Raw genomic sequence first — 25,241 nt, 5'->3', positions numbered from 1 at the left:
TAACTGTCCATTGTTACACACCCTGTTTATTTATCTTATAGTCAAGATGCTTGTTTTTTTACTAGAAAATTTTGCATTTACTCAGTTAATTCAATAAATATTAACTGAGCAGCTGCTGTTTATAACTTTGTGCTATATACTTTTTATATTAGATTGGTTTTAAATCTGAGGTATTATCATTCATTAAAAAAAGTGTTTACCTAGTTTTATGTGCACTGGGCTCTATTCTGTTTTCCAAATATAGTATCCTTACCATCACCATTTAGAAATTGGAGGGACTTCCCTGGTGGTCCAGTGGCTAAGACTCTGAACTCCCAGTCCAGGGGGCCCAGGTTCGATCCCTGGTCAGGGAGCTAGATCCCGCATGCTACAACTGAGACCCAGAGCAGCCAAATAAATAAATAAATAAAATAAAAAAGAAATTGGGAAAAATATAGATTTAAAAAATATGTCTTGATGTACATTAGTTGTAGGAAGTGGGCTTTTGCTTATTTATTTAAACTGGGTGTTTGGTCTTCATCATAAGACAGATGTTGCTCCCAAATTCAGTATAAACTTCCAAGACACTGTAGGTGCTAAGTAATATTTTGACTTTGTCACCTCATCTTAACTAATTCCTTGCTAAATTTTACCTTGGATGCAGCCCAACAACAATTCTCCATTAAATTAATCTCATTTTATCTTCAGTGCCAGAAGAAAAAGGCCAAAGGTCTATTCATTGTATGCATTTTTGGGGGCTATAATATGATTTACACTACTTCCTACATATTCGATATTTGTTATTATAGCCTGTGTTCATTATGTAAACATATTCAGAAACTTACAGATCTCAATCAAAATGTGGTTTCATATGTATCTTGAAATAGCTAAGAAAGAAGAAATCAAGTCTGATGCTTTCTGGTTATTTCTGCTGTAAATATTTCCTAGATTAATACTGTTAATTTATGTAGTTATTATTCAATAATTTTAAAGATCTGACCCTGACACTATAGATAAGCAAGATAAGAAATTGCTTTGTAGCCACTGGGATTCTTGGAAGAGTTGTGTCTCTGAGTTAGCGGTGGTGCTTACATAGCCATAAGTCTTGCCAGTTCTAGCTCCAGTGTACATGTCTGCCCCCTTGTTGCTCTGTATGCAAATCTGGCCTCTAGTGAAATCCTGCAGCCTAAGTACATTGATGCTAGATGCAGAGTCAATTGAAATTAATTTGGAACATGCCTGGAATACCCAGGGTGAAACACCATTCTGGTACTTCATTCAAGTTGAACTTCAGGCAAGGGACAGCACAATGGAATCTACTTTCATCCCCTGCCAAACATCTGTAAGAGGCCAGCTGGCAGTACGGTCAGAGCTGACCCCTAAGGCTACATCCGGTCTTTTGGTTAACCAAAACTAACCCAGAGGGGGGTGTAAATAACCTTATCCTACCCCGCTCCCTTGCGAAATAGAGAAATTCCGTGATACCCATGTTTACAGAGTTCACCGAACTATTGAGAGTATTCTGATGGTCTAAATTGTGCAAATAGCGTATCAAAATTGTATGCAACCAGTTAGAAACAACTGGTTTCTAAATAATTATAGAAAAAATTATAGAAAATAAATAATTATAATTTGTAAGGCTGAATGCTCTTGTTCCCCCTGCAGTTTTATTCCAAACAACTCAGAAGAGGGGGATTACTTGGATTTTCACTTTCTTGTGATCATGTGTTTCTGGCTTTTTACCATACATTTTTACAGTAACTTTACTTATGATTGTGCTGGGTCTTTGTTTCCGCACGAGTGCTTTCGCTAGTTGCAGTGAACAGAGGCACTCTGTTGCAGTGTGTGGGCTTCTCATCGTAGTGGCGTCTCTTGTTGGGGAGCATGATCTCTAGGCGCATGGGCTTCAGTAGTCGCAGAGCTCGGGCTGAGTGGTTGCCGCCTGCAGACTCTGGAGCACAGACTCAGTAGCTGTAGCGTACCGGCTTAGTTGCTCCGCGGCATGTGGACTCTTCCCGGACTAGGGTTCAAAGCCCTGTCCCCTGCCTTGAAAAGTCCTATCATACCTTCTAAAGGAGGCGTTCAAAACAAATACATTTTAAATAGGACAGAAAGTTTTGATAATAAGAAAGGACTATGACTATTATTATAGAGATTAAATATATAAAACCATCTTTAGGCATTTCACAGTTTGGGACAATGAACTGAAACATAGACCTTTTACACAAAGTAACAGAATTTAGAATTCTGTATCTTTTGGCCTTTTTTTTTTATTATAGATTTTTTACTGGTTTATAAACACAGGTCTTGCAGACAGTCTTGGGTATACCATCAACTGCTCTGCCCAGACTTCTCCCCACTGGAAGGTCACACTTTTACCTCCAACCCAATCTGTGCCCTGTGGGCTCAACTGTCGGTTAAAAACCTTTAACAACCCTGTGGTTCACACATACAGGAGGGAAAGAAACTGAGAAAAACAGTAACAGAGGAACAGATCTCCCTCAGGAAGACATGTAGGCAGAGACATTATTTTCCACCATTGGCATCTCATTTATGTAAAAACATAAATTCACTTTATTCTGCTTTATCTTAGTCCTTTTATGATTATTGATTTGTGTACTAGACATTTTTAATATTCTTATTAATTAGTATGTTTGGTCTTTATTCTCTAAGCAGTTTTTTTTTGGTTGTACTGTGAATACAAAACAATGTGGTACTCCTGGAAGACTTGCTCAGTATGATATCCCATTTCTATGCTCTAAGAATTTGTGTTCTAGTAGAGGGGGTGATTCAACACTCAAAACATTTTTCTGTAATGCTGATAAAGGTGTGCCTAAAATAACTAGAGTAGTAAAAAGATTGTCAGCTCTAAGATCAGTCACTCTTCTTAATAGGATTTATTTTCAAATAAATTCTTTCAAGAATTGTTGCCAGCTAAAATAGATTTAGGGGGTTTATGCTTTCCTTTGACCTTCCATTTTCGTGGCTCAGTTCTCACTGTTATCTCAGACTGGTCAAACCTGGAGCAATAATGCACCTATTTTGTTAACTGGAAACTTTTTAGCTTCTTACTCTTTTGGCAAAACTTTTGTATTCTGTTCCCTTCAGAGTCTTGTTATCTGAATTATGTCAAACAGTTTAAAGATGTTAGTGATTTGAGATTCTTTCTTTCTAAGAGGGCACATTAACTTTTGACAGTGATCCTCAATTCTTAAATGAACAAAAGTGCTTGCTCTTCAAAGGAATGAGTGTTGATTATTGGAGATAGAATAGCAGACCAAGAGTTGCTGAGGCCCTGACAGTCTTCAGGTGACGCTGGACTCTCTTTGGTCATTTCTGAGTTTAAATGGCTCTCACTCAGAATTTCTCAGTTACAGTATTTTACTCCTCAATCACTATGTGAAAAGTGGATTCACTGGGAAATGACCCTAAAAAGTACAAATGTGCCCTCTTTCAGAGAGGCATATTCAGCAACAAAAATTCCATGATTTGACCAGCTGACTTTTAGATTCTGACAATTTATATTTCTACTGTTATTAAAGAAAGCACGGAAAGCATTTCTATATCCTGCCACAGTCCTTCCTTCCTGTCTTAGTTATGAGTAGGAGACGCTAGAAACTATTGTACATCGTCTGTCCTCAACTTCCAGCAAGAAAGACATGCCTTTCAAAGATCATCTGGAACTTGTCTGCCTTTGCTAATGTAGTGCAGAGCAGTTCTAAAAATAAAGACAGGATTGTTGAGTCCATGAGGAGCAGCTTATTTCATCATTGTTGTTTTTCACTTGGAGCCTGGTGCCTTCTATGGTGGTTTCTGTCTTGCAGAACACGCTAAGAAGAGCTGTTCTGTTCCTGTGCTCTGGGAATGCTGGAGTAGAGAGTCTGTGCTTTTGAGAATAATATTTGGCTCATACAAGGGGCCTGTGTTCTGCAAGTGTAATGTTTGATGCGTGTAAGGAGGATTAGCATCCATGGGAATTGAGGCAGAGAAATTGAATAGAAATGCCAGAGTCAAATAAAGAAGTGTTTATTTATTGATATTATGTTGAATCTTTTAATAGAAAATGTTAAATTAGCATAATTAAATAGGAGGTCTGATTTTGCTATCTTGTTTTTGCTTGATGGGAAAGTCAGCATTGATTTTATGGCTATTGAGAAATTTTAGTTATCTTTTCATACCCAAGGCTCCCAGACTTTGAAGCAACAACTCCTTTTATCTGTGCTTGTCTGTATTTATTCTAATCAAATAAGCATTCCTACAGAATACAGTCTTGAAATATACACTACAAGGTGACACAGAAACTTCATAAGAGCTTGGTAGCTGTATATGTGGCTAACAAATTTTCTCTGCCATTTATTGTAAATGGAGGACCGCAGATTATTAGTAATCTTATGATTCATTTTACATATTATGATTTAGTTACATATCTTGGTCTTCTTTTTTATTTCCTTTTTAGATACTAGCTCAGTCATGCACTGAAATCCTGGAATTGCGGCCCTCAAGTGTCTGTGTGGGGCGTAAGTACTTAGAATTTAAAAATACCTTGTAAGAAATTGTACTTTTTTTCCCAGTTAAAATATATGGTTTGAAACTCATGTTGGAAAGAGAATAGCAAAATTAATTTTTTGGCATCTTTTTCTGCAAGAATTTTTAAATAATTCCTTGAAATATTTCTATTTTAAATTCAAATTTTTAAGATTGGAGTGTTATTTTAAATAATGAACATATTGTGTGACAGGCTTTTAAAATCTTCTGTATATTTAGTTCATGTTTGAGACCTTTCTTATGACAAGTAAAATAAAATAGGAAATTTTCTCTTTTATCTGATTATACAAACAGGCATGTATCTGTAGACTTTGAGCTCCATGTTTTGATGACCTGGCCAAAGTACGTCCCTGCCAGCTCAGGGTGGATGGCAGGAAAGAAGCAGGTGGCTTGATCAGCTGGTGCTAAAAAACAGACTCAGGTTTTAGCACTTTCAAGCCATCCAACCCAAAGAGAGTGGGATTCTCTGTGGCCTATATACTTTCTTGAGGTTTTAACCTGGAGTTCATTTTAACCCAACTTTTCTTTCGAAAGTTAAATATTGGGCCTGGTGGCCTCCCACCTGCTGGACATGGGATGAAGTTCCACATCTTTTAGTGTTCTGTGTTCTTACTTGCTCAGTCATGTCCGACTCTTTGTGAGCCCATGGACTGTAGCCTACCAAGCTCCTCTGTCCATGGGAATTCTCCAGGCAAGAATACTTGAGTGGATAGCCATGCCCTCCTCTAGGGTATCTTCCCAACCCAGGGTTTGAACCCAGGTCTCTTGCATTTCAGGCTGATTCTTTACCAGCTGAGCCACCAGGAAAGCCTAAGAATACTGGAATGGGTAGCCTATCCCTTCTCCAGGGGATCTTCTTGACGTATGAATCAAACCAGGGACGCCTGCATTGCAGGCATCTTTTAGACCCACCCTTCATTAATGGTTATTGAGATGTTTAAGAGGAATAGTGCATTTGAACATTCTAGAGTGGGATGGTGTTCTTTGCATTTGTAATTTGGCCTAATCCTTACAACAACACTATTCAGCAGTTTTATAATCCTGGATTCACAGATGGGGGAACTGAGACAGAAATATATTTAGTGGTTGCTATTAGTAAATGTCCTGTTAGATTCTTGTCTGTCTGACTCCAAAAGCTCATGTTCTTTTTCTGAGTCACATTTTACATTTCACTTGCACTTTATTGTGACTTATAAGAACATTCTTTACATTCAGTAACGCACTGAATGGAGAGTGGCCTGGCAGCATTTTCTTCCACAGTTAATTGTTAGATATGTGTTAGATTATCTTGGGTAGGGGGGTCTCTGAAGAGGATTGACAGTTAATTACTATTAAAAGAGTTGACCTATCTTCTTGCAGCTAAGCAGCAAAGATATAAACATTTAAACTTTTCTTCTAGCATGTTATTTCACTCTCTAACATTTAGTGACTGCTCCTCTTACAGAGTATGAGTCTAATCAAGTTCTTTTACTAATTGGCCACAGATTATTATTAGTCCAAAGTGCCTGACTTTTGGTGAGTTACAAGTCTGTATGCAACAGAAGTTAAAAGTAGGATTAGATATGTGAAGAAGCTATTAAAGAAGAGCTCTGTATGGGGTGTCATAGGTTAAAGAAAATACAACACACGATTGTTCTAAGAACCAGGTGAAATGAGGCATTAACTTCTTCACATTCTCATACCTCAGTGCCTAAGACAAGAGGAAGACAAAGGGTTTTTCTTTCCTACAGATATTTTCCTCAGGATAGAATTTGGGCAAGTTTGTACAGTATCTGTCTGGGATGACTGTTGTGCTTCAATTCTATTAGTCAATTACACTTCAATTCTTTTTGGTTACTATTGGAAAACACTTTGTTCATAAATTAAAATAATGCATCTCTACCTGGCAGTGAAATACCTCCACTGTATTTCCTTGGAAGATCTAAGAAAACTAGTAAGACCATGTCTTTTGTTATTAGTTGGCTGAATAGTATTAAAAAATTCCTTGTGCCTTGATGCTTTTGACTCAAGTGATGCTTTTTGTTGTGGTTTTTGTAAAGTAGCATTTACATTTTTTATTCTTCCTTTTACTTCTAGAGGAATTTCAAGTTGTTTTGAATGGAAGAGGATTCAACCTGGGGAGTCGGAATGGCAGTGTTCTCTGTACTTACACTGTAAATGAAACATATACAATGAGTATGTCTCCATAATTTCAAAAAATTGCTTTAATATCTGTGCAGTATTTCAGCATGAAGTATTTTTCTCAGCTGAAACCAACAGTGCTATATTTTTTTAATCAGTAAAGAAAGGAAGTGCAATAATAATGCAAGTAGTAATAGTAGTTACTTAATAGTTATTTAATAATGGCAACAGTTGTTCATAACTTGTTAAATGCTGGACCGTATCTGAAGTATCCTCATTATAGAAATTATGGCCTTGTGGCTGAAAGAGTTGTATAACTTGTCTGTGATTACACAACTAATAATGGGCAGAGCTGAGAGTTGAACCCAGTTTTCTTGACTGCACTCTGTATGGACTATACCCACCCGCTGATTTAATTGTCTCTTTCTCCACCTTTGTTTCCTGTCACTCTTGCTTGAAAGTCTACCGATCTTGGACTACTCTACTAATTACCTCATTTTATTGTCACTTGCTGTCTTTGTCTAATTTGCAAATAAGTTGTCAGCCAGTTTCCTGAGGACAGACTTCTTGCCTTAAAGATATGTCTCCAGTGTCTCCCTGGTACAGTATTTGTTTATAATTATCATATTTAAGGAATTAAATTTCACTTTCCCTAGCTTGACTTTCAAAAAAGCAGATGAGTGTAACATTTTAATCTTTATTCTGAGAAAAACTTCTCCTCTTTCGATAAATAGATCTTAATATTCTGGGCATTTTGGGTCTCTTTTAAGACTTTTCTCCTTGTTGGTGATTATATTGTCTTCTAAAATTTTATACTGTAAGGCAGATGCTGCAACTCTGTGAACTCTGGTAGAAATATTTTTTGAAAGGATCATGTACAATTTTGTTGTTTATCTGATTGTTATAAACTCTCTGCTTAGCACAGTTTTGTCTGCATGCAAAGTAACTGCTCAATATGTTTGTTGAATTAAAGTATTAAGGGTCTCAGCATGGTAAATGGCATCATTAATTCCTGTCTTTTCTATTAAAATCATCATTTTGGTAAGGAAAGGCAATAATATTTGTAACAAACTCTCTTGTTAGTAGGTTCTACAACTGAAGAGGAAAAATTATTTCCATATTTTTATTTAGTAGTCATCTGTATCTAAGCATTAACGTTACCTAACTTCTTTTGATTATAGGTTGGAGTTTATTATAATAGAAACATACTTTATGTTTAGCTATATAGGATTAAATTTATTAAAATAAGTCTCAAATAAATTGAGTCAGATTGTATTTTCATCATTTGCGTTCTAAGATTATCCAACTGATTATGTAGCTTTTCTGAATATTTATAGTCTAGATCATTTTTCTCATATCTATTAAAATTTCAAGGCAACTTAAGTATTCTATAAAATGTATTTATATGTTATTTGTTGTTGTTTAGTTGCTAAGTCGTGTCTGACTATTTTGACTATAGCCACCAGGCTCCTCTGTCTATGGAATTTTCCAGGCAGAGTACCAAAGTGGGTTCCCATTGCCTTATCCAGAAGATCTTCCAGAGGATCCAGGGGTCAAACCCTCATCCCTCATCTCCTGCATTGGCAGTATTCTTTACTACTGAGCCACCTAGGAAGCCTGTTTATATGTAATAGACCCAATTATTTTATTAAGCTCTATTAAATAAAGAAATTTATTATCCTTTGGATATTTATCTTCTTTATCATTTTAAAATTCTGCTTTTTAAAATATATATCATTTTTTCTTGAATAGTATATTGACAAAGTTGAGGGAGAAATGGTGATAATTTTATAGTATCTACAAACTATATGTGAATGTTATATAAAAAATCATAATTTATGATTTACCAGTACTGTATATCAGAGAAGGCAATGGCAACCCACTCCAGTACTCTTGCCTGGAAAATCCCGTGGACGGGGGAGCCTGGTGGGCTGCAGTCCATGGGGTCGCGAAGAGTCAGTCACAACTGAGCGGCTTCACTTTCACTTTTCACTTTCATGCATTGGAAAAGGAAATGGCAACCCACTCCAGTGTTCTTGCCTGGAGAATCCCAGGGATGGGGGAGCCTGGTGGGCTGCCGTCTGTGGGGTCACACAGAATCGGACACAACTGAAGCGACTTAGCAGCAGCAGTACTGTATGTCAATGAGGCATCTCTATTTTTCATTCTGTGTTTCTTCTCTTCTTTCTTTAGATGAGTATCTTTTTGTTTTTTCATGCTGATGTATCTAATGCCCCACACTTGAACACTGATTGCTGTATCTCTTCATATCATTAATAAAACTGCATGAGATACATGAAGCCCTTTATTAATTCAGTGGCATCTTATTTTCTAGATGTAAAGCCAGTAAGTGTGGAACGGAATTCTATGCTTTGTCCCGCGCCTACCCTGCATGAAGTTGGAGAGTAAGTGCTTCATTAAAACATTTTAAAACTTTTTAGCTACAAATTATAAGGAAATTGTGACACAGTAGGCAGTAGTTGCTTTATCTATTGTTGATACACAGATTGAACATGGGATAGTAAAGCCCAGGCAAATCACTCTGGTCAGTACTTTATACATTTCTTAGTAGATTTGAAATTGGTAAAGTCTGTTTTATCTTGTTTCTTAAATATTGATGAAAAGACTCTATACATATTTATCTGGGTAGATTGGAGAACTGTTGTTAGAGTCTTCAAATAGTAAAGCCATGGCCAGTGTTTTGAATTTTAGTGTATTGAATTTACACACACACACAAATTTCAAAAGTGGGATTTTGACTAATTACTATAGTATTGGAATATTAAGATTGAAGAGCAAAAGGAATGTGGCTCAGTAAGGCACAACTTAGACTCGGAAATATGTGTCCCAGTCCTGTTAAGGTCTATATTCTTATGTTCTTTGGTGTGACAATAAACCATGATACCTGGATAAACAAAAAGCTATTTAGTTTATAGGAAGGGCTATGATTTTAGTCACCTAAAATACACAGATAGTTTTATCAGTAACTTAATATTTCCATCTGTGACTTTTCCCTCTGCTCTCTTTATTGTGCAGAAAATGACTGTGAATAGTTCACATGTTCTCTTGTTCAACAGTGGTGGATGCAATATATTTAGGATAATGAATAGGATACAGTTCAGAGAGGGAGGATTATATTTTCCTTTGTGGAACCTAAGAAAATTATTTTACCAGTTTGAAGTTGACTTGAGCACTTGAATTATGTGGATGCTTAAATACATAAGATATCTATTGGACATTGGTTCTGGTCAACTGAGTAAACTGGAGTGGTATCAGCTTTCTATTTTAAATTGATTATAGAAGGCTGTATAACTTATAAAAGCAAGACTATCAGAATCTTTTTCTTTCTATCAAAAAGTATTTGTTTTCTTTGTTGAATAATAATTTAGCTTCATTGATAACGTGCTTATACCAAATTAGACTGCTTTGGGATTTAAGGTCAGTCCATTTTACATTGAGCCATCTTTACCCTAAGGGCACAGTGGGGCTCAAAGTCTTTCTGAACAATACTGTCTTGTATCAGTAGTGGTAAATCTATTGACTTAAGGTTTGGTCTTATTTTATTGAATCTATGACTCCATATTGATTCCCCTGATTGTTCCCCCAATCTGCTTTCAGAGCTGTCTTCTCTTTCTTAGTCATTGGCAGCTCCATCCTTTTTGTTGTTCAGGTAAAAAAACAAAACAAAACAAAACAAAACTTTGAGTCATTATTGATCTCTTTCATGTAGGCCGTCAGCAAATCTCAGCTCTGATTTCAAAATATATTCGGAATCCAGTCCTTCCCCACCACCTCTACTGATACATCCTAAACCAAGCCACTGTCAGTTCTTGCTTAGGTTATTAGCCTCTCAGATACTCTTTCTGCTTCTGTCTTTGGCAAAAGTGGTTTTGTTAAAACAGATCAATTTATATCACCCCTTCACTTATCCCTGATAATGAGTTCTGCATTACACTGAAAGTCTGATCACTGCAGTCAGTGTTCTACAAGGTTCTCCAGGATCTGGCCCGTGCTGCATCTCTGACTTTATCCTCTTTTGCCCCTTCTGTTAAGGGCACACTGGCCTCTTTGCTCTTCATTAACCACGTGAGCTTACTCCCACTCCAGCATCTTTTACACTTGCTATTCTTTCTGCTTAAGAGGCTCCTCCCCTTTTGTCTCACTGTTCAACTTCACGTTTTGTTTATATATCATCTTCTCGGTAAGCCCTTCCCAGTTACCCGATTTAATCACAGAGTCTACTCCCTCCTTTGAGTCTACCACTCTCTATTTCCTTTTCTTGGTTTACTTTTTCTCCAAAGCATTTGTTTGTTTGTTATTGTGTCTCCTTCCTGCTAGAATGAATTTGTTTCGTTTCTTGCTGGACTCGATGCTGGACACATAATAGATTCATGAAATATTTGTTGCATGTCTCAAACATTTTGATTCATTATTTATATATGGACTGAATTAGTGCATTTGGTTACTGGGTATTTCAGGTAGGAGAAGGATGATCAGAATTCTGTTTTGGGGGTCATACCATTTAAGAGAGCAGAAAACTAACTTGGATTTTTCATAGTAATGACTAGAAAGGGAAGACAGCTTACTTTCTTTTCCAAAGGACTTATACAATGCAATATGCCTGTTCTGTCCAACACTGAATTTGTTTTCTGTATAACTTGCCTTGGGGCACAGTCCCCTTTTGAAGAGGCTATACATACTGCCTGAATTTTTTTAGTGATTTGTAGACAGATCCTCTTCTCAGCTTGCTTGTAGGTGAAATATTAACATCAAAAGCCAGACAAGTGATTGCTTCTCATGCCTGATATTTATTACATCTTATATGGTATTTTTTAAAATATATTTTTAAAAAGCACAAGAAATCATCATTTGTTTGGCTTTGGATGTTAATATTTCACTTACAAGCTAGCTGAGAATGTTTTGAAAGGAGATCTGTCTAAAATAATTTTCCTCTTTTTTTTAATCAAGTACATGATACCACTGAGGCAAAATTGGAGAAGATTTTGTTTGTTACTGTGTTGGACATTTGGCGACATCATCATGTGTTCCACTAAGTACTTTGCAAGTCATTTGGACCTTTCCTTTGCCTTGCATTTCCTTCAGATACTTTTGTAGGTGATGAGCCCTCTTATGAGATTGGATTAAAATCAACACCACTGAAACAGTTTAGCCTTGTAAGGTGACTGATGCTTACTATGTCTGTCTAATTAGCTTTTGGCTAAGGATTCAAACCCATTAAGTCGCTAGTTAGTCTGTGTTTCAAATAAACACATCTGGCCCAACAATGAATGGAGGTTTTTCCTGTGTGAGGGTGACAGATGTGGTGATGGTTCCCCCTGTTCTCTCACTTAAATAATTAACAACATGCTGGTGAAGTAACCCTAGACAGACAGCCTCAAAGCCAGATGCACAGTCTCAGAGCTGGAGCCACGGACATGTGCCTCATCTCATTAGAGTGCTTGCTCGGTCCCTTTCTTATCTTTATGTTGCCTCCCGAATTACATTTTCTTTGAGGATGATCCCTTTAAAAATCCAGGGCTCATGAATTTTGGTTTGAAAGAGGCTTCACATGAAGATGTTTTCTTGAAGATGGGAATTAAGAATGCAGCAGGGTAGCTAGGACAGAAGTTTGCATTTGGAAATTGATGTCATAGAGAATCCCAGGCACTGTAGCCTGGAGGGCTTACAGTCCATGGGTTCGCAACTGATGTGGCTTAGCACGCATGTACAGCATGTCATGGCGTAACCAAAAGTTAAAGCTGTCTGGGCAGATCTTATCCTGGTATATCATTGCTTAGTATTGCTGGAATGGGTCTTTGGAGTCCTTTCTTTGAGGGGATATCTATGTATTACATTTCTTTATCTGGTGTAGAATTTTACACCAAAATGCACAGATTCTCAGTCATTAAACAGAAAGAATGTACAGGAGGTAGTTCTTTTCTATTTTTTTTTCCATTGGACACAATTTAATTTTTAAAAATGTCCTATGGTTAAACATGTTGTCTTACCTAGAAAGATGTATAGATTGGAAGGTAGTTTCTGTCAGTGGTTTATTTGTACCAAAATGTCTTAAGTAGGAGAGACTCTGTGAAGCCCTGCGGATCCCACCCTTTCGAGGGCAGTTGCCTTTCGAGTGGAATGTGCAGGTGTCACCATTTTCGCGAAATGGGCTTATTTGCTGACCCTTGTTTGGTGAGACATCAACAATAGCACAGCTGCTCTGCACTAGTTGAGATCTCAAACCTGTAATTTGGCAAGAAGAACAGAGCAAATTGGGTAAATATACATAAACACATTGTGAAGAAAGAAAAACAGAACAGAATGAACCAGAGCCTTATCCTACAGCTTGTTTGATAGAGATGATTTAAGGAGGCATATGGTATAGTTAAATGTGCTTTCAAAAACATTGGCCAGAATCTTCTGGCAAATATGAAATAAATATCTCAATCAGATGAAACTGATAGTATTAGTTCTCTTAAAAGGCTGTGTGGAAAGACAGTTGACAGTGTTTTGAGTAAGAGGAGGTGGGACATCAGTGTATCTGGAAAATTTGAAGCAGCTGATACTGAAGGATCATGGAGATGCATGTGTGGCAGATGGGGTTAGAGCCTGACTCAGTGATAGAATCTTCTTTTCCTCAGTGCTGTTATTTTTTCAGTATAATTAATTTTGCCTGGAATAAAATTAGTTGCATTTCCCTTCCCTGGTTTGACAAATTCTGCCTTTAGCCTAGCTTCTCACATGAACAGTTTTAGTATATTTGTATGATTAGGTGAATTTCATCTTGTCAGTTTTTTGTTTTTTGAGAGGGAGATTTGACACAATTTTTTTATCAGAAAAATTCTTTAGAAAGCACTCCAAAACTGAGGTGATGAATCGGTCCTCGACAGGTGACATGGCAGATGAGGCTGTCTGGCTGCACTGGATTCCTGCTTCCTCCCTTGCTCAGCGTCCCATCAGAGCAGTGCCATAGCTCCTGGGCCCCTCCTGAGCTCATGGTTGGACCGGGGACCTGAACTGTGTGACCTGTGAGCCTAGGCACCTTGGCCATGGTTGTTCTCAGTATGTGTGCTGAGTCACTTCAGTCGTGTTCAACTCTTTGTGACCCCATGGACTGTAGTCCTCCAGGCTGCTCTGTCCATGGGATTCTCCAGGCAAGAATTCTGAAGGGGGTTGCCATTCCCTTCTCCAGGGGATCTTCCTGACCCAGGGATCAAACCCATATCTCCTGCATTGCAGGAGGAATCTTTACCGGCTGAGCCACCAAGGAAGCCCATGGTTGAGTGCTTCCAAATAACAAGCTGGTTCTGAGCAAAACCATGGCCTGAGATGAACTCCTTATAGTAGGGGACCAGAGGATGGAGCGTGCCCAGAAGCATCCACAGCACTCAGGCCCCATAGCAGACATTCTAGATGTGAATGTGTCCATCAGTGGGTTTCCCTCCAGTTGCCAGGACATTGGACTGCCAGAGACACCATGCTACAGCCTTGATAGCCTCTTGCGCTGGGGTGAATGTCTGTATGGGAACTCAGCTACTCATTCCAGGAGCACTAGGCCACACGGTGGCCAAACGTACATTTTTATACATATACTATTATTGTTTTTTAGTCACTAAGTCATGTCTGACTCTTTTGTGACCCCGTGAACTGTAACCAGCCAGTCTCCTCTGCCCAGGGGATTTCTAAGGCAAGAATACTGGAGTGAGTTCCCATTTCTTTCTCCAAGGGATCTTCCCAACCCAGGGATCGGCCCATGTCTCGTGCATTGGCAGGCAGAGCCACAGGGAAGCCCTGTAAATGTGATAAATTCACCTAATCTGCATTGAATCTTGGTCCTAAATATGATTTTCAGTTCTGGAAATTACCTTTTAAGAGAAACGATAATTAATTCAAATACATCCAGGGGTGGCTAACAGAATGTGGTCAAGTATTAAAATGTTAAATAGGATGCAGTTAAAATACTGAAAAAGACATAATCTAGATGTGGACACCTCAACTTCCTTCAAACTTCAGGCCTGTTGTGTGAAAGATAGATTTGAGTTATTCTGTATTGCTCCAAGAACAAGAGAAAAATGAAAGGTAAAGGGAGGTACATTTCAGCTCAGTATAAGGAAGAGTTCTGTAAAAATTAGAATCATTTAGTGAGTGTTTTGGTAACTAAAAGTGTTCCAGGAGGGACCGCCATGCGATGATACGGAAGATGTGGTAGTTCAGTTGCCAAGTCGTGTCCAACTCTTGCGACCCCATGGACTATAGCCTGCCAGACTCCTCTGCCATGGGATTCTCCAGGCAAGAATGTTGGAGTAAGTTGCCGTTTCCTTCTCCAGGGGATCTTCCTGACCCAGGGATCGAACCCAGGTCTCCTGAATTGCAGGCAGATTCTTTACCAACTAAGCCTCTGGGGAAGTAAATATGTATTTAAATCCTCTTATGTATCTGCTTCTAAATTTTATATTATTAAAATTTTTGCTATTATTAAGACATTTGACATTTTTGGATGAAATACACTAAAAATCGAGCGATCTTTTCTAAGCATCTTTTGAGTACTTTTAAAAAATACACAGTGCAGTTAAAAAGGGGTTATTTTCAGTGTAATACTGAAAACATTTCCAATACAACTTTAGATGTAATATCCAGTACTTCTCTGATATAGCATTTTTTTCTTCTAAAATCTAGCGATCTTCGTGACTGCAGTGTATTTGTTTCAGTTTTATATAAATATATTGAGTATCTCAAAAAGAAATTATTTCATTTAATTATTTTATCCTTTTACCCTTTGAAGAAAATATTCTTAGATGAAACATTAATTTACATCTATATTCATAACTAGAAATTGAATCTTTATTCACAAATATGAAATTTGATTTTCAACTCATTATTTATTGTGCATAAAGCTAACTTTTAAAAAGCTCTACAGAGTATTAAATAGTAGCACTTGGTTTCAAAATATCTTCAGTTGACATAATTTTAATAACTTTTTGAGTAGTTACCAGTTTAATTTTTAGTATGTACAAATTGGAGGTAAATTATTTATTACTTTAAGCAAATGTCTCACAATTTTATTTAATTTTTTCATCTTTTTTAATGGATCATAAAATGGCAGTCTTTTATTGGTTATGCATAAAGTAAGCAGCAAATGAATAGTTTGCAAATAGGTTACTGTGGATTGAAATGTCAACCATATTTCATGGAGTATGAAATTTCTCAGATCAGAGTAACCATAACACGTGGCATTGAGCTGTTCTCCTGTTTTGGAATTTTCATACATCTTTAAACATTGAATAAAAGCACTGTGACCATTAAGACCTTGAATTTTATTTACTTCATTAAATATCCCAATACTATTGAATAATTTCTCATGTGGAAAGAATTTAGTACATTTGAATTTAGTTTTATCGCTATTAACTTGAGAAGCAATTGACATTAAAATGCACTTCCAACCTCTTTCTGTTAAGATGTTTAGGTTTCTTCTATCCTTCTACTTAAAAAAATATTCTGAGGATGGAGCAAAGAGAAAACTAACGTTTGTACACAATTCTAAACGATGTAGCACCAATTTGTAGAAAACAAAGTTGAAAGAGTCTTCGGTTCTGAGCCTCACCTTCCCTAAACACCCAGAATTGTCTGTACTGTGGGCCAGTCCTGTCTCAGAAGGTTCTCCCTTATCTTTCCCTACTTCATAGTCCCAACTCCCTGGCTGTTTCTTCTCTGATGTCACCTGTGCTTCCTCTTCTTGTGGTTCCTTGTCAGTTTTCACCATGACTGGATTCCTAGCCCATAAACTCGCCTTCTCTAAGGCTTCCTTTTCTTGATGATGAGCTCCCAATCTCCAAACAAGATCTTTCCCTTAGCTTTAAGCCAATATTCAGATGTCTGCTACCCAGATGTCAACTAACTCACTTGTATTTCCCCTAGGCACCTTAAACCTGAAGTTCCCAAATTAAACCCCTGTACTTCCATTTAAACCTATTCCTTTCATGATTCCTATTCAGGATTACCCGCCTTCCTGTGCAAGACAGAAACTCCGAAGTCATCTTTAACTCCTCCTTCTTCCTCACTTCCTGCATCCTATAAATGGCCAAATCCTTTCCATTTTTAATTCCTTAATATCTCTCAGTTTTCATTTTTGCACTACCCCCATGGACACTATTTGACTCAATTCTATTTGGGTTTTTATTTGAAATGCACTAAGAAATTCTTAAAATTTTTTTTTTAAATGAAGATAACATTGGTTTATAATATTATATATGCTTCATGTGCACAATGGTAGGTTTTGACTTCTGTATACACTACAACATGTTTACCACCAGAAGTCTAGTTTCCATTCATTAGCATACAGTTAACCCCATTTACCCATTTCACCTTCCCCCTCTTCTCTGGGAGTCATCAGTCTGTTCTGTCTATCTGTGTGCTTCTTTTTGTTTTGTTTTGTTTGCTTGCTTTTATATTCCACATATGAGTGAAATCATACACACTTGTTTTTCTCCATCTGATGTATTTTCTTAGTACTCTCAAGATCCATCCATGTTGTCATGATAGCAAGATTCTATCTCCTTTAGGCTGAATACCCTTCCATTGTACATGTACGTTGTACATCTTCTTTAGCCATTCATCTCTCAGTGGACACTTAGGTTGCTTCCATATATTGGCGATTCTAAATAATGCTGCAGTAAGCATCCAGGTGCATAAATCTTTTGAGTTAGTGTTTTTGTATTCTTTAGATAAATACCCAGAAGTGGAATAACTGGATTTTATGGTAGTTCCATTCTTAACTTTTTCAAAAACCTCCATACTGTTTTTCAAAGTAGCTACACCAATTTACATTCCTAATAAGAGTGGAATACACCATGACTTTCTTAACTGGTCTTCTACTGTAGAAATTATTACTCTTCCAACTGTTACTCTACAATGTAACACATGTGATATTTGTAAAACACCATTATGACTGGATTATGACAACTTCTACTTTTCTTAGAAGTTAATAAGACTATTCCCAAACATCTACATATAGCATTCTGGGTTCTTCATGAGCCTTCTCCTATTCTCCTTTTCAGCTTCAAACCATATATTCTCACTCTCATATTCTGTGTTGCTGCCATATTGAATGACTTTTTAGTTCCTTGACTATTCTGTGCCTTTCTTACCTTCTAGCTTTTCAAATAGTGCTCCATCTTCTTAGATTCCTTTCTAATCTTCTTTCCTAACTAATTCTTGATCATTCTTTAGGATTCATCATAGAGATGACTTCCTGCAGGAAACCTTTGTTGATGCCCTAATGCAAGGCTGAGTTGGTTGTATTTCCTACACTGTGCTCTAGTGCCTTTCTGCTGGTACCTATTTTAGTTAATATCACATTCTACTGTAATTGTTTTATGTAACTTCCTTTCAGTTACATTGTAATTCTGTGTTTTCTTTGTTTTTGCAGCCCTATTACCAAGCATACCCTTGTTTGACCTATTGTAGGTAATTTATAAATATTAGAGCAATAGACTGATTGAGTGAGTGATTGAATTTATTGGCAGACATTTAGAAACCAATTTGGAGTGTAGTTTTAAGTGTTAAGTTCAAGCACACAGTCAACACAGTGGTAATGTTGGGTTTTGTCAAGATAGCATTTTGTAACAGGAAGGAAATAGCTCTGAAAAATTTCTTTAAATAAACTTGCATGATATTATATTCTAGGCATTTTTTGAACAATTTAGCTTTCTCTATTTTTATATGAAAGTAAGGGGAAGAGAAATTCTTTAAACAAAAAAGTATTGGGCAATTATCTCATTGCTGCAACACATTCTTCAGTATTATCTGTGTTGCTTTTTAACTTGGTATAAAAGTATCTTGATATTCTGAATAATTTTTTTGACAAGTAGTCTGATGTTACAGTAGTTTATAGAGTATCTTCTGTGTTCTAAGCACTGTGTTGGACATTTTGTGGACATTATTTTGTCAAGCTTTTTCCCCCCAAACTCTGAAGTCAGTACAAGTATCCCCATTTTACAGACTGAGGAATGCAAGATTGAGAGTATATTGACTAGGGTTCAAACCTAGAACTCCTGATTCCCCAACATGTGGGCAGACTCTATCCTCTTTTTCAATTTTATTTTATTCTTGGGACAAATAAAGATGAATTCTTGACTCAACTCACTGATATATGGAATTACATAAAAACAATGACTTTAATACATTTCTGTCCATAATAAAGTTTCTGTAACTGAGAAGATGAGTTCTGCTGTTCTAAACATTACTAACCAGCAACAGAGGTTATATAGCAATCAGGATGAGAAATCCATAAATTCTAGCAGAATTACATAAAATGAGACAAAACATGATATGCTTATATTGGAGTCTTGGGGCAAAGAAAGGTCAAGGTATTGAGTCTGGGTTAGAGGATGAGGTGGCTTTATCAATCTGTGTGCCATCAATGAAGGAGCAGAGCTTTGGACAAAGGTATCAACTCATTACGGTGCCATTCAGTTCCGTCTCTCAGTCACATCTGACTCTTTGAGACCTCATGGACTGCAGCACTCCAGGCTTCCCTATCCATCATCAGCTCCTGAAGCTTGCTCAAACTCATGTCCATCGAGTCAATGATGCCATCCAACCATCTCATCCTCTGTCGTCCCCTTCTCCTTCTGCCTTCAATCTTTCCCTGCATCAGGGTCTTTTCCAATGAGTCAGTTCTTCGTATCAGTTCAGTTCAGTTCACGCTCAGTCGTGTCCGACTCTTTGCGACCCCATGAACCACAGCACTCCAGGCCTCCTTGTCTATCACCAACTCCCGGAGTCTACCCAAACCCATGTCCATTGAGTCGGTGATGCCATCCTGCCGTCTCATCCTCTGTCATCCCCTTCTCATCCTGCCCCCAATCCTTCCCAGCATCAGGGTCTTTTCAAATGAGTTCACTCTTCGCATGAGGTGGCCGAAGTATTGGAATTTCAGCCTCAACATCAGTCCTTCCAATGAACACCCAGGACTGATCTCCTTGGGATGGACTGGTTGGATCTCCTTGCAGTCCAAGGGACTCTCAAGAGTCTTCTCCAACACCACAGTTCAAAAGCATCAATTTTTCGGCACTCAGCTTTCTTCACTGTCCAGCTCTCACATCCATATATGACTACTGAAAAAACCATAGCCTTGACTAGATGGACCTTTGTTGGCAAAGTAATGTCTCTGCTTTTAAATATGCTATCTAGGTTGGTCATAACTTTTCTGTGAAGGAACAAGTGTCTTTTAATTTCATGGCTGCAATCACCATCTGCAGTGATTTTGGAGCCCCAAAAAATAAAGTTTGACACTGTTTCCATTGTTTCCCCATCTATTTGCCATGAAGTGATAGGACTGGATGCCATGATCTTAGGTTTCTCTATGTTGAGCTTTAAGCCAACTTTTTCACTCTCCTCCTTCACTTTCATCAAGAGGCTTTTTAGTTCCTCTTCCCTTTCTGCCATAAGGGTGGTGTCGTCTGCATATCTGAGGTTATTGATATTTCTCCCGGCAATCTTGATTCCAGCTTGTGCTTCTTCCAGCCCAGCGTTTCTCATGATGTACTCTGCATATAAGTTAAATAAGCAGGGTGACAATATACAGCCTTGACGCACTCCTTTTCCTGTTTGGAACCAGTCTGTTGTTCCACGTCCAGTTCTAACTGTTGCTTCCTGACCTGCATACAGTTTTCTCTGTTCGCATCAGGTGGCCAAAATATTGGAGTTTCAGCTTCAGCATCAGTCCTTCCAATGAATATTCAGGACCGATTTCCTTTAGGTTTGACTGGTTTGATCAAACACTGCCATTATCATACCAATAATCTCAAAATATTTTTCTAAAGAAACAACAAAATCTAAAAGCAGAAATAACTTTTAGAGTATGCTTTTCATGCTTGCAACATTTCTGGAAAAACTACCAACAAATATATATCCATATAAAAATATACAGATATATTCACAAATAAGTATTTTATATAGTAACTGTTAGTTGCTCAGTCATGTCTGACTCTGCGACCACATGTACTATAGCCCTGCCAGGCTCCTCTGTCCATGGGATTCTTTAGGTAACAATACTGGAGTGGGTTGCCATTTCCCTCTTCATTATATAGTAAATGCCAATGTAATTAGCCATGAGAAATAACATGAATATTGTAAAAAGTTGGAGGAGTGACACAAAATTTTGCCAGTGAGCAAAAATTAAACATCAGACCCTAAAGCATTTATTGAGGTAATGTGCAATAGAAGTGAAAGCATTTGACTACAGAGTCAAGAGAAGTCCAGTTTGGGGCAGGCTACCTTTTTAACCTTTAAGTTCCTTATTTGGAAAATACAGATAATGGTACAGCCTCCCTCAGAGGATTGTTTTGAGAATTAATTGAGAAGATGAGTTAGTGTGTTGGGTTTGACAGCTTATGGTGAACAATGTCAGATTCATGATCTCCGAGGAAGATTTAGCTTTGGAGCCAGGGACGAGGCTTGATCACTCAGAAGCTTTTGTATAGCAGAGTTTTATTAAAGTATAAAAAGGGACAGAGAAAGCTTCTGACAGAGACGTCAGAAGGGGGATGGGGAGTACCCCCCCTTGCTAGTCTAATGGAGGTCTTACATACTTTTACCAGACCCGCTCCCACAGCATACATTTTAAGATAACCAGATTAGTCAGAAGGTCCTTGTAAAAAAGGAGCATGTCCTTGAGCAAGATACATCATTGTTATATAATCCTTAGTACAGAGCTTAAGGAAAAACAACCCTTGAGCCATTAACTCTGGGCTTAAAGAAAAAAACATTTTATGTGACTAAGATGAAAGAATGTAGAAAAAACCCATTTGTCCTTTTCTCTTCCTTGAGAACTCCAGACCCCTTTCTCCTCTCCAAGGGCTTTGGACCCCTTTCTCCTCTTTGAGGGCCCCAGACTCCTTACCAACCTACCTAAGAATTAACTCTCTCAGGTTCATAGTAAGGAATAGGCAAATGCCATCATTATTAATATTGTTGCTAATGGTAATAGTTTGATAGTGCTACTACTTCTTTCAGGAAGTGGAAGGTTATATTGTTTCAACTGAGTCCATGTGTCCAAGGAATCATCAGGTGGATTTCCATGTCTTTGGAGACTTAAGTCAGTTTTATTTCACCAACCACATTATACTAGACTGAGATTTTAGAAATAATGTGCAGTTGTTTTGATTGCCTACAAGAGCTCATCAGCATGCTATGGGAAACTATAGAAAAGAGTGAACTTTGTTGTAAAAAATATCTTCTGTTTTTATTCCATTTGGATAAGCATTAAATGTTTTGAATGTTTCCTTTGTTAATTAGAGAACTGGTTCATGTCTGGTGAGTTCTACCTGCCAGATTATAAACAGTTTATGTCAGTGTCTCCTGATCCCTTCAAAGTTGAATCAATAAGATTGCCTGCAACAGTCATACAGTGTTATGACTCCAATAAATCTTCCCCAAAACCAAAACCATGCCTTCTGTCTCATGTGCTTTCTGGTGCATGCTTTAGAGTGGAGGAATTAAGATCTAGGAAACATTATTTTTGGATTCTACTATCCTTAGTCTTCAAAAAAGCAAAACAAAACAAGGCACTCAATTCTGCAGAATAAGCAAGTAATTTTACTTTCTTAAATAAGCTGCTTCTCGTTCTGTTTTGGAAGTTCATAGAAGTTCAGTCAAGTTGACATAAACACCCTAAGTTGTTGCTTGTTTCTGGATTTAGTTAAACATATTTTTAAAAACAAAATGTTTTGAAGGGAATAATTTACAGGGAATATTTTTAATAGGAGTAATGCTGAATTTTGAAGACAAGTTTATCTAGAAGTTTACTAGTTTTATCTTTCCTGGAGACTCTAGTGCTGTAAAAACTCAAGCTACATATCACATTGAGAGAATAATAAAAAAGAAAAACACAGTAAGAACTTTCATTTCTTCAAGCCTCAGTGATATAATGGAAAGAACTCGAAATTTGTAAGAATCCTGTCTTACCACTTTGGACAAGGTAATTAGCATTTTGGGGCCTAATGTACCTCAGCTATAAAACTGTGAAACTCCTTATTTTAAGAGTTATAAGAATTAAATGAGATAATATCATAAAATGCCCAGGATAGCATCTGGCAGGAACTGAATAATATTTGTCATCGCTGGCATCATTATTGAAAATCTTACCAGTGGCTTGAGATTGCTTCTGCTTTATTCTGTCTGTAACTAATAGTGTTTGACACAAAATTCAAGGCCTAAAGTAGAACTCTAATAAATTTAACAAGATTCTACTAATCCAGAGTAATTAAGGCAAAGTTTCTGGCTATTAATTCTTGGAATTTAGAATATTTTATGAACACTGGGGCATGGTGTGGTAAAGAAGCTAGATTAACAAAATGTTGCCTGAACTTTAATGAATGGATAGCTTTGTTTTCTTGGTATATTGATTATTATAGGTAATATACTTTGTAAACTCTTTTGGAAAAGAGCTGTTTCCTTTAAAATCTCCTTGTCACTATTCCCCATTTGATATCTTCTTATGGTGGTTTATTTGCTAAGTCCTGTCTGGCTCTTGCGACCCCATGGACTTTAACCCACCAGGCTTCTTTGTCCGTGGGATTTCTCAGACAGGAATACTGGAGTGGGTTGCCATCTTCCTAAAGCTATGAAAAAAAAAATTACCAACTGATCCCAATTAATGAATTAGTATAATAAAACCTGAATTAATGAAATTTTAATTATTTTTAATTATAATTTGAAATCATATTTTCAAAATGAGAGCTGTATTTTAATTACAGTAGTTCTCAGCAATGGACAGAAATTATTCTCTCTTTTCTCTGCCTTTTTCAGGATATGTTAAAATCTTGGGTATTTGCAACAAATGCCTACAGATATTTAAGTGTATTCTTTTTTTCCATTCAGCTTATCTCTGTCTTTCATTATCACTTTCTCTGTATTTTATCTTTGAACGGTTGGTTATTTTTGTATTCTTAAACAATAATCTTGTAATAATTGTAATATCTACAGACAGGGAAAAGCGAAATGGGATGGAACGATTTTTCTCCTTTTTAAAAAGATTTTTGTGAACCTGAAAAATCTCAGCATTTTTCTGCGTTAATGAATTCTTTTAAATCAACTTTGTATCCAAAAAACAGCATTTTTAAACTATAAGGACAACCATAGGAATTTTTCATGTTTCTATTTACATTAGTGCCTCTTTTAGGAACAATTGAATCACTTAAGGAATTTGCCTCTAGCTACCGAGTAAGGACTGGAACTAAGAAAGAAAAAAGCTAAGATAAACCAACTGATCAGGCACTTGACTTTTAAAGTAGACTTTCTGGTTACTTTTGAATGATTTAAAGAAAGAAAAATCTCCCACAAAGCTCTACTTTTTAATTCATTGTTAATTATTGTTTCTTCATTTTCTTTCAGAACTCTTCATGTTTCAGTGAGTTTTAATGAAGGAAAGTCTGTCATCTCGAGTTCACTAATAGTCACAGCCACAGAATGTGTAAGTCACAGTTTGCATAAAGTTGCCTTTTAAAGATAACTCTATCCGGAAATAATTTATGGTCTTTCAGTGTTGCTGCATACTACAATAAAGTACAAACAGTAACTCTGAAGACCATTGCAAGAAAACACTTGCACTCGTAGATTGTTTTGCATTTTCCTTTAGTTTCATTTTAAAAGGGATTTTAAGAGAGTATACGTTGTGTTTTGATATTTATAAATTTGGAAAGTCATATCAGAATAAGGTAGGAGAATGATTTCCAAATGAAGCTATTTTTTAATTAAAACAAAAACTATAAAGAAAGTAATGTCTTTCTCTTAATGAAGGTTGCATTGTAGAATCTAAGACATTTATCATGTTTTTGAAATTATTAGTGCATCTTAATGAGTGAGCTTATTATTTTGTCCATTTTAATGTTGGTATTTTCTCATGAGTAAGGAATTTGATTTTGAAAGCTTGAAAATATCTTGGCTTGAAACTATATTGAAGCTATAATTTAATTGAGGTGATAGTTTTGTATCATAGATCATAGTGGACCTAAAATGCAATATTTTGATATGTAAAGTCCATTGATAAGACAATGTTTTCCTTAATTTTTTTGGTTTAAGTCTTGATATTAGAGTGTTGAACATGAAAACACAAAGCATTAAAAGGAACTGATCACATAAGACTGTTCGTCTTATGATTGCATTTTCTTTGTAAAAAATAAATAAATCAGAGCAAAAAAAAAAAAAAAAAAAAATTCCTGCCCTTCAAAAGACCAAAATCCCAAACCTAAACATTGTCCCACATCTCATGATTTCATGAGATGGTTTTACATTTTGATCTTTTATTTTGAGAGACGTCCTTCCTCCAGAAAAAAAAAAAAGGCGACTCAATATTATCTGTATAGAGATAGTTTATTTCTTCTTGTAAAAAAACATTGCAGGGAAAACAGCATCCATATGGACTCTTGGATCATTATTGAATTCCCTGGATAACTCTTTTTCAACACTCGTTTTCATTTTTTTTATTTTAAAAATAGCTAGGCCCTCCCCCCCTCAATCCGTGCCTTTTCATCTTCAATTCATGTTGCAATTTGTAGATTTTGTGGATGTTGCAGTTTGTATATTTTCTGGTCCCT

The 25,241-nt window shown here is 36.8% G+C and overlaps 1 protein-coding gene and 1 non-coding gene across 2 annotated transcripts in view; both read left to right on the top strand.

Moving 5' to 3' along the window:
- Positions 1-25,241, top strand: part of ANTXR2 (ANTXR cell adhesion molecule 2) — a 166,476-nt gene that overhangs the window by 38,534 nt on the left and 102,701 nt on the right. Inside the window, exons 8-11 of the mRNA XM_043448471.1 lie at positions 4,436-4,496; positions 6,601-6,699; positions 8,981-9,050; positions 24,040-24,118. Coding sequence (XP_043304406.1) covers positions 4,436-4,496; positions 6,601-6,699; positions 8,981-9,050; positions 24,040-24,118 — 309 coding nt within the window. The remainder of the gene's footprint in view (positions 1-4,435; positions 4,497-6,600; positions 6,700-8,980; positions 9,051-24,039; positions 24,119-25,241) is intronic.
- Positions 281-353, top strand: TRNAG-CCC. The gene has a single exon. It is a non-coding gene; the product is annotated as a tRNA-Gly (tRNA).

Source organism: Cervus canadensis, chromosome 26 (assembly GCF_019320065.1).
Source record: "Cervus canadensis isolate Bull #8, Minnesota chromosome 26, ASM1932006v1, whole genome shotgun sequence".
Lineage (NCBI taxonomy): Eukaryota > Metazoa > Chordata > Mammalia > Artiodactyla > Cervidae > Cervus > Cervus canadensis.
Note: the sequence above shows the minus strand (reverse complement) of the source record. Positions and strands in the feature narration are given on the sequence as shown.